The 10,927-nt window shown below is 36.5% G+C and overlaps 1 protein-coding gene and 1 pseudogene across 1 annotated transcript in view; one reads left to right on the forward strand and one right to left on the reverse strand.

The window, feature by feature from the left end:
* Positions 1-2,695: 2,695 nt before the first annotated feature.
* LOC113358921 lies at positions 2,696-9,557 on the forward strand (annotated as a pseudogene).
* The window catches only part of LOC113358928 (serine/threonine-protein kinase rio1-like), a 3,740-nt gene continuing 2,276 nt past the window's right edge, over positions 9,464-10,927 (reverse strand). The window contains exons 4-6 of the mRNA XM_026602641.1: positions 10,425-10,569; positions 10,228-10,335; positions 9,464-10,140 (exon numbers count right to left, since the gene is read on the reverse strand). Coding sequence (XP_026458426.1) covers positions 9,649-10,140; positions 10,228-10,335; positions 10,425-10,569 — 745 coding nt within the window. The 3' untranslated portion in view covers positions 9,464-9,648. The remainder of the gene's footprint in view (positions 10,141-10,227; positions 10,336-10,424; positions 10,570-10,927) is intronic.

A 10,927-nucleotide genomic window follows, 5' to 3' on the forward strand; every position in this document is an offset into this window, starting at 1 on the left:
AAGAAGAAGAGATGTTAAGGGAAACTGATTTTGATTTTTTAGAAAACTGATTTTAGATTTTTGTATTAAGGGTATATAGGTAATTGAACTACCCTTGGGTTACCCATTATAAGGTCACCCAAGATGAAACTATTGTTTGGTATGCCCTAAAAGATTTGAGTATGCCCAAAAACATCCTTCGTCAATATATGAGTATAACTCTGATGATATGATTTCTTTCATATCATTAGTTAGGCTGCAGGCCCAGCCCATCCAGGAATGGACATATTGAGAGAGTTCTCTCATGCATATTATGGAATGGACCTTAAGTATCTGACTAGTTTGTGATTGTGCAATGTGTCATCCGGAATGAACGATTTTTTGGGCACTACCTAAAAATGGTGGAGGACTACTTTGTGATACAAATGTCTACCCTAAACTTATAAGGGGTGTCCTAATGTGTGGAAATGACTAACCTACCCTTCACCTATATATATATTCACCTCCTCCCATCACCAACACCTATATATGTATATATAACCACCTCCTCTCATCACAACCACCGCTCACCACCACCTACCACCACCACCCACCCACCTCGAACCACCACCGCAGCCACCTCTATATATAGCTTAATTTAAATCATTAACAAAACAAAATCAAAATCAAAATTATAACAAACTCATTACTTGTCATTCGTTTTTAGTTGAAAAAATGAGAAGTGATCATCAAAATTATAACAAACCCATCCTTTTCAATTCGTTATTTGTTGAACAAATCGATTAGAAATCATCAAAACCCATTGAAAATAGCAGTTACAGTAGATATTTCGGTTAGGAGAATTTTTTTTCTAACCCTAGAACTGGTAACCGAACTTCCAAAATAAGAACAGTTCGGTGTGCTCGCAACTCTTAGGCCACCAAAATAAGAACAGTTCGGTTTGCTCGCAAAAAATATTCTCGTAACCGAACTCTGTTTTTCCTTTGAAAGAATGAGTTCGGTTTTGTCGATTATTTCACTGGGTAACCGAACTGTTGAAATAGTTTGTTCGGTATGCTCGCAAAAACATTTCTCGTAACCGAACTCTATTCTTCCTTTGAAATAATGAGTTCGGTTTTGTCGATAATTTCACAGGGTAACCGAACTGTTGAAATAGTTTGTTCGGTATGCTCGCAAAAAAAATTCTCTTAACCGAACTCTATTTTTCCTTGTAAACAAGGTTGTTCAGGTGAAGAAAAATGGCTACATCGAAATATGCTGTTGGGCCACAAAATCTGAACAACTCTTGTTTACAAATACGAACTGTTGAAATAGTTTGTTCGGTATGCTCGCAAAAAAAATTCTCTTAACTGAACTCTATTTTTCCTTGTAAACAAGGTTGTTCAGGTGAAGAAAAATGGCTACATCGAAATATGTTGTTGGGGCCATAAAATCTGAACAAATCTTGTTTACAAATATATTTGGGCATTACCGAACTCTGTATTTAGATTTTCTTTGTGAAAGTTCGGCCATGAAACTGAAAAACTCGACAAAACCGAACTCAATAGTTCGGTAACAAAGGTATTGATATCGACTAAACCGAACTATGCACTGTAAACTCTCTGAAAACATATATATTGAGTTGGGTAACGTCAATTTTTTTTTCTTCCCAGCCGAACATTTGGTTCGGTTACGTCGCAATTTTTTTTCCTAGCCGAACTTTTCTCTGAAAGCAAAAACTCCATTAAAGCTAAGTTCTGCTACCTGTGTTTTCAGAACCATTGACCGAACTACACTTGCAGATGAGTTCGGCTACCTGTTCTTCAGATGTCCTAATCGAACTCTATTTCCATGGTCGAAATCGGTTTATAAACTTTTCATTTTTTCGAAAGATTTTGCCAATTCGAGCAACATTAACTAAATTTGAAGTATACCTAAGTACCCAAAACCCTCATTTTAAAATCAACCATCTTATAAAAAAAAAGAAAAAAAAAAGGAGAACCAAAACCCCCTTCTTCCCACAAAATTATTCTTTAAAAATACCCAACTAATTAACCTAACCTCACTAATTAATCACTGTACTAACACTAATCAATCATTACAATAATTAATTTAATTACCGAGGGTAAATTTGATATTAAATAAAAACTTAGATAAAGGATGGCTCATTTATACTTCTAATATCCACCCCAAAAAGTGAAAAGTATTCCCCTACCATTTTTGAGTAGTCCCAAAAAAAATGGTTCTTTGGAACCTTTTGAGGTTGGAGAAAAAAAGTGACAACGCAAGCTTTGTTCTGTATTTTGTTTCGCTGTCGTCTGGTAGAATAGAGCTTGCTTCAGTTTAACCTTTTAGGATCCGTGGCACAAACTCTTGGAGTGTTCGCGTGGAAGTCAAATATCATTTGCAATTTCCTTGATAAGTCCCTTCTACTGCTATTACATGCTGGCAAGTAATGGATTCTTATATATGCATTACAAAAAAGAAAAAAAAAGAATGATTCACAGAGATGATTGCATATTGTATTATTATAGAACTCTTACAGGCGTTCGTATGTCAGTAGCTGAAGAGTAAGCGCCTCTATCGGCTTCTCATTGCCTCCCCGACATCTGTATGTTTCTCAATCTACAAAAATAAAAAGAAAATCACATTGATACAACAAGTTGACTCTTTGATTTTGTATATATACATACGCATTGTAGGGATAGAGAGTAGCTTGTGATTTCCGTTAGCAATCATGAAGGTGCAGACTTCATCAATATGTCTTTTTGTTTTTATTATTCTTCACTTAGTTACTATCGCACTTGGGGTTTCATCATCCTCCAGGAATTCCACAACACCCATGGCCACCACATCCGCACCCAAGACCAAGACCAAGCCGCTATCAAAATCATCCCCACCACCTCGGCGTCCCAGATCCAAACCCCAAACAAAACCAAAGGATTTACTATCTTTCACTCACTACGAGAAGAGCTGCCCAGATGTCGAAGGTATTATACAAAGAAAAGTGGCTGCTTGGATTAAGAAGGATCCGACCATTGCTGCCAGTCTCATTAGGCTGCATTTCCATGACTGTGCTGTTAGGGTACGTTAATAGAGCTCAGATATAATCATTATGTGCATAATATATTGGTCTTCAATATTGATAAAATGTTATTGATGTCGTGAACATGATTACATACAGGGTTGTGATGCTTCAATTCTGTTGAACCACAAGGGAAGCGAGAGGAGCGCAAATGTCAGCGTAATATTGAGAGGTTTTGACGTGATTGATGACGTTAAAGCTGAACTGGAGAGAAAATGTCCTAAGATTGTATCTTGTGCGGACATTCTAACGGAAGCTGCCAGAGATGCAACAGTTGATGTAGGTGGTCCTTTCTGGGCTATACCATTTGGCCGAAAGGATGGAAGCATCTCTATTGCCAAGGAGGCCAATATAGTCCCCATGGGTCGCGAATCTGTTTCTGATCTTCTGCATTTTTATGAAACTCGAGGCCTGAATGTGCTTGATTTGGTTATCCTCTCAGGTAAACTCGAGGCCTGAAGTGACCTTAGTTTTCATTGTAAAATGGTTTTTTATAGTTGTCTTGTCTCATGGGAAATTAATGATGACTTCATGCAGTCCTGTGCTAGAGAGACTCCACAACTTCAACAAAACTGGCAGACCCTATCCTTCCTTGGATTCCAAATATCTGATAGATCTGAGAAGAAAATGTAGGAAATCCACAAACTTTGTCAATCTAGATGTTACGACACCGAGGAAATTCGACCAAGCATATTACACCAACCTCCAGCAAAAGAAGGGGTTGTTGTTGACGGATCAGTTGCTCCATTCGGATCCAAGGACTGCACCGATCATCGAGGCATTTGCAACTCAGCCCATATTCGATCCTCGCAGCTTCTATGGTCAGGCTTGGTAACATACATGTACTTGCCGGCAAGAACCAAGGTCAGATCAGACAGAAGTGCGGCTATGTTAACCACTAAATACCGTTGAAAGTTGTTAAAATGGGGAAATTCAAAAGCAATAACAAAGATTATGATTGAATACGTTCCATTTCTTATATAATCTTTTTTTTTTTTTGATCATAATTTTTATGTTTGGTTCTTTTCTGTTTTCGATCATAATTTTGAAATCAATATTGTTAGATCCGTGCAAAAACTCGTTTAACATTTTACTATTCACTTTCACATTTAATAAGCAGAACCACATGCCTTGGTAATTCCCGGATGGTCGAGATTGTAAATGATCGAGAGCATAATGAAAAACTAGTGCACTAGAAACCAGATAAGAAACGAAAAACTTCTTGGCTGAATCGTAAGCTTCATTTTATCAATTCAATTATTTGTTTTCAATTTATCTCAATGATTTCCCTTTTCGGTTTTTGGTCTGTTGTCCCTCCAGTGCCACCAAATACTCCCCCGTCCCACTCCTAAGTGACCTATTTATTTTTAGATTTTGTCCCATTATTAAGTGATCTATATCACTAAATAAAGAGATATTTCTAAAATTACCTTTTTGATTGATTTTAAAAAATATAAGAAATATGCATAATTTGATAGGCATGTTTATACTCGCTACGTAGGTGTTTTAAAATGCTTTACGATGATATGAAGTTTACGAACATCCGCGGTGTAATTTGAGAGATAAATCATTTCAAAATTTCACTATTCATTATGCATAAGAGTATAATCGTAAAAAGTGCTTAATGATGCTCTTTCCCCTTACTTGTCTTAAAAATTGTGCAAACTTGAACTAGGTCACTTAAGAGTGGGATGGAGGGAGTATGTTTTCCGAGTAAGGAACACACAACCCGAAAAGTTTGTTCACTTGTCATGGCCTTTTTATGAGGTTATTCCTCCATATTTCAATTTCAGCACACCATTATCTTCAACTCCAATCTCTCTTGTTCTCTTCTCGATTGTGTTTTTTTTCTTCTTGTTCTCATACACTAGCAATCTTGCTCGACCTCTTTTCTTTGAGATTTCCACCATCAATTTCATCAGAAGAGTCTTCATCTTCATTAATATCATGAGTCCCTGATTCAACTTGGGCTGTTGATTAAGGCACCCAGATAGGTAGAAGTTTGTGTTAAGGATACAACTATTCTCACTCATTCAAAGCCGTAACTACAACTGTATCCTTCCAATCTATAGCTGCCAAATTATGTCGACATTCTAATGTCTGTCAATCATGTATTTTTGGCATAGAAAACTTGTAATATCATCTGTAATAATAGCCGTATATGGCTCTATATAATGAATGAGAATCCACAATATCAAATGTGGAACATTTCACCAAATTATCGTGTTCTGTCTTGGTATCGAGTCAAAAGATCCAAAACTCACGCTTCTCTTCTTTCAACATGGATGAAACTTCAACGCTTCACCAAATACACATCAATCATCTTATCAGTGTCAAACTCAATGACAATAACTATATTCTATGGGTGACACAGTTTAAACCCCTTCTCAAAGGTTACAAACTACAAGGTTTTGTTAATGGTACACTGGAAAAACCAGCAAAAACCATACCCGGTACTGGAGAAGGTGCACAACTAACTCCTAATCCTGCTTATGCAAAATATGAGGAACAATACCAAATACTCTTAGGATGGATCCTTTCGGTGTATTAGGTCGAGTTTCTGGTCTCTCAACATCACAAGAAGTATGGGAAGCTCTTCAAAAGATATATATGCATCAAAAACCAAAGCTCATCAAATGAACCTGAAAAGACAACTACCAAAATATTATTGATTGTTGTCTTTTTCCTCCCCCAAAGGTATGAGATTGCTTCTGGAGATGGTTACTTTCGACGCGGTGATCTAGAGCGTTCATTGAAAAATTACCTTGATGTGGTGAAGCATTACACAAGAATAGTTGAGGATCACTTTAAGTTTCACTCTTATCATTCAAGGGAAATGAGTGTCCGTGCTTATGTTGAAACGTTGAAAAATCGAGAGCGGCTGGATCCAGGCTTGTATTTTCATAAAGCTGTTTCAGGAGTTGTCAGGTTAAATTGTTATATGCTCAGCAGTTTGATAATCAGTCAATTATCTTCCTTTTTTTGTTCATCATGTGCAGAAAAACGATGTGGATTAGTCAGGATTGTTGTCTGACTTAATTACTACAATAATGTTTTCCTTACAATTTTTTTACATACAGTGCAATTCGTCAGTTTTGCCTCAGTAGTCTGATGATAGACATCGTAATCTAGTTTCTGAACAAATACACACATTTATGCTGTAATAAAGCAATCAAGACCCGCCTTGATGATACTCATATGCTGTTTCTAGTGGTTGGTCACTTGCTGGGCTATTAAATGGTTATCAGTTTTTCAATACTTACATATGTTGCTAATTTTTCAGTACTTCAATGGGATTCAGCATGAACAGTATTTTTGTCATTCCCTTCGAATGAATATCCTCTGTATTGCCCTTTCTTCTGCCCATATTTTTCTCATCTGTAGTTTCTATTTACCGGCTTCTATGTTCTTTTTATACAGGTGCTATATAAAATTGTACGATTCTTCTACCAAATCACGTGATGAAACGTCAAAATTGCTCCCCTCTCAAAAGAAGATGCAGGAATCAACTGCTAGCAGACTCTTAGATTCCAAGAAATTGCTGGATAAAAAGCATAGAAAACAACAGGGAACAAAAAAAACTCATATCAAGGTGTGCTATGTTTTTCCTCTTCTGATCTTAGTGTCTTTGTAATTAGGATAGTGTCATAACATCCTAATGTTGCAGGAATTTGACGAAAAAGACGAAGAGGAAACAAGTGCCAACAGAGCCTCAAAGTTATTACAGGTGCTTTAGAGATATCCATTGTGAACTTTCTTCTCACTTCCAATTTCTTATTCCGTAAAGTGTAGTACATACTTATCGTAGGCATTGCTGCATTGAATACTTAACAGTCTATTTTTGGTGCTTTCGTGTTGACATAGGAAGCTACAAAGTACTTGAAGTTGCTTCGAAAGAAATTCCCAGATTCTTTCGAGACACACTTCCTCATGTTTGAGCTGACTATGAGAAAGCAGGAAATCTTACATGCCTATGAGGTAATGCATTACTGTTTGCCTGCTATTTATTTTTATTGTTTTATTTGTTTTGGTTGTCTCCATGAGTTCAAATATGAAATTTATTTTTGTGCGCAGTTTTCAAGTCGAGGGCAGTTTTTTTTTAGTGATGGTTCTGAAAATTGCTGCTATTTTTATTTCCGGCGCTGAATGAGCTTCTTAGATTGGACAGAGATAACCCTGACACTCTTCGTTGTTTTGTATGTATTTTAAGCTAATTTTCTTGTATTAAAATTTTCTGCATACGATTATTTTTTCAAAATAAAATAAAATAGTCATGTTGCTATTTTAATCTTTCAGCTTTTGTAGGTTCATATTGGTTTTATCCTCTATGACAGCTTAATTGTTATCCTCTATGACAGGTACGGTTCTACGGTAGACTTGATAGTATGGTTTTAGAAGAATCTGTTCGCCAAGAATTAGCAACTCCTCTCAGGTTCGCTTATAATTCTTTATCAATATCAGTATTACTATTATATGGACAGGTTCAAAATCCTTTTATTTAACCTTTGTACTGTCTTTCAACTTTTGCAGTACTCTGTGTGATAATTATTTAACTATGTCAATCAAGGATTTCCTTCTGCAAAACAAAGGTATTATATTGCCTCTTCCTATAGTAAAAAAACTCAATTAACTATCGTAGAAAAATTATAACATTTGCTGATCTTTTTCTTTATTCCGTGAAGATTCTTTGATGCATAGAGCTGCAGTGGCAGAAATGTTATTTTTCTTACAGCCATATAAAAAGTTCACAATTATCGAACTTATTGAAGAAACAAGGTACAATTTCTACATGGTATCATTTTTCTTCTCTTAGATGTCTTAGGAGTTCGGATTTGATTGCAGTAAGTTTTGTGGATGTTATAGGTTCTTGCATTTTGAAAGAGACTAAGGTGGGTCTTCTTTGTGTTTTGGTTAGCAAATTAGCACCGGATATTGAGAAGCAGTGGAAGCTGAATGATTGTATTGCAGTGCACGAGCTACTCAAATCAGTTTTGGGTGATGCAGCAGCAGCTGCAAGTAAGTTCTCCACATCATTTGTTGCTCTATTTTACTCTCAAGGAAGTAGCGAAACAATTTAGAATACATGAATAGTGTGAGAAGTGTTGTTGGGCATAGAAGGGATAGTACCTTTTGATATAAAGTAATGGTGCAAAGTGTGAACAGTGTTGTTAGCGTATCAACCATTAACCAAAACATTTCTTTGCGAAAATAGAACATCTTTAGGATTTTTATTTGGTAAATAATAGCTTTTTTATTCAGTTGCCTTTGTTTAAAAAACAAATAGATAACAATAACGCATGCCAGGGTTAACTTAGATGCAGGAAAATCATCATGTCTCAGTACACAATGAAAATGAGTTACATCAGTTCAAACAAGAACTATGCCGTTTCTCTTTTTAACAATCAGAATTACCATATAGCTGAGGACAACAACTGCTGGCCGGGGGAAAAAAAACTGAAAGGTGAAATATAGGTCCAAACAACTCATATACACTTGGTTACGGGAAGGATGTGAAAGGAAAACTTATTTTAAGGTGTTACAAACACCGTCTGATATTTGCTTATTTTTCTATTGTAGGATGGCAAATACAGTGCAGTCAATTATTCCCTTTGTCAACTTATTTCTCAGCCATGACCAATGATGATACTTCCATAAATACTAAAGAATGTCAAGTATGGATTTTTGATTCTGGTAGCACTCTACATTGCACTAGTAATGCCAATCTCTTTTCTAAGACATATAGTATACGGGGATCTTTTTTTGCTGCCAGTGGCAATGAAGTGTCTTACTCAGAAGCTGGGCATGTTTATGTTCAGTCTGGTTCTGGAATATTTAAGCTGTTAGATGTACGCCTTATTCCTCCTGCTGCAGATATTGGAAATGTAGTATCTGTCAATCAATTTGCAACGGTTGAGACATATTTGGTTCAGTTTTTTCACGACGGTTTTCTTCTGCGCGACAAGAGTTACTTAATGTTGGTGTCATCAGAATTTATTCATGCTACGGGTCCCACAGTGAATAATAATAAATATAAGTATTTTTCGAAATTTCCTGGTAAAGAGGAAGAGTGCTCGAAGTGGCATTTGGATTCAGGGGCCAACCGACATGTGACGTCGGACGAGTCGCTTCTCGATTATTCCACGGGATGTCATACAGACTTTTTTGGGAACATTGATGGCACTAAGTCCAGCTCCTCCAAGAGAGGATATTGCAAGTTAACTTACACCTCAGAAGATGGCACGCTGAGAAAATTTGAGCTAAAGGACCTTTATGTTGTTGATAAAGGTCCTACTTTACTATCGGTATCAGCCTTCACGAGAGACAATAGATGCTCAATTCTATTTGGCCGTTATCACTACTATATCTTGGATGCCACAGATGACAGGCTCTTGAAACCCGATTTGATTCGTGGTTATGGTATGGTGACCAATGGTTTCTATTGTCTTTGTTAATCGGGTAGAATTTCTAGAAATTGTACAGGAGAAATATCCTTTTTTGTATTTCACTAGGAAAAGAGCTGTACACAATTGAAGCTCCCAATTTTTTACACAGCTTTGATGTTTTGGTCAGTTCTATAAATTAGGGGACTGAAGCTACTAACAACACTACCTGGCTTTGATGTTTTTGGACAGCTTCTTCTTCTTTTTCCTCTCAGCTTTTGGGGTTTTGGTCTTGCGAGCTTCTCTCTTCTCTTCTTTCACTTTTTTCTTGTTCTCTTTTCGAGCTGCCTTTTTATCTGCAGGGATTACTGCCTCCCTTGTACCCTCCTTCCTAGTATCATATGGCTCTAATCCTTCTGAATCACTAGAATCATCATCATCATTGTTCTCCTCCTTGTCTTCATCTGTTCCAGATTCGGTTCCGAAGTTGTTCGTTTGTCCAGTAGAGGTATCATTCGTGCCCGATTTCTCTGGCAGCTTTAATAATTGTTTTGGAGCTGGGGAAAGATAAAGCAAACCTACGGTGTCACCAGATAAGAGTTGTAAGGTTTTCGAATTTCTTCTTAACTTTGAAAATGAACTTGATGCGAGATTATTTACCTCCACAGAGATCAGCCTGGACATCGCATCTCTCCAAACCAAAATTTCCCGTTGAACCTGTAACCATTGTAAATGCATTAAGACAGACGATGCTTTCGCGGGGGTTAGAACATGACAATACGGATGATGGAGAATCAATCAAACCTCTTCCAAATAAGAATGCACAGATTCATCAGTAATAGATGAATCTACTATAAAATCGAACAGTTCTCGTGTGCTCAAAACTTTCACACCATTCTTTCTGAAAAAATCCTGCAGAATACCATTTGGTTGATATCATCAGTTTGTTTAAAGATAAAATCTAAGGGAACAGTGCATAATTGTAACATAAACCAACTAACAGAAACATGTTTGCAATCTAAACATAAGAAGTATGAGGCAAGAGGGTGGTCAAGGTCCACAGATTGGGAAACATCAATAACGCGCAAGCTACCAGAGAAATCTTTAAGTGGATTAGAAGCAGTCCATACAATTATTCTCTTCCATCTTCTTCATGTTATTATACATAGGAAGCAAGGAGAAGACACTCTACTAAACACTTTTCTCTGACAAGTCCCCTTAAGATGAGACCATAAAACAAGTGCTTGTGGACTTGTCTTTTCCTGACATGAAAATTCATCTCATTTTTTTCTCTCTTATTGTTTTATGACCACTTCTTTTGCTTCATACAAAGACTTGCCAACTGAAATGAAAAAAAAGGGATAATAGAGATTTTGAACTATTAATGTCTTAGAAGAGCCATCTATTGATCTATCTATATCCATCACCACCAGTGTCTTTTTTTTTTTTTTTTTTTTTTTTTTTTTTTTTTTTTTTTTTTTTTTTTTTTTTTTTTTTTTTTTTT

The sequence above is a fragment of the Papaver somniferum genome, chromosome 1 (genome assembly GCF_003573695.1).
Source record: "Papaver somniferum cultivar HN1 chromosome 1, ASM357369v1, whole genome shotgun sequence".
In the NCBI taxonomy this organism is placed as follows: domain Eukaryota; kingdom Viridiplantae; phylum Streptophyta; class Magnoliopsida; order Ranunculales; family Papaveraceae; genus Papaver; species Papaver somniferum.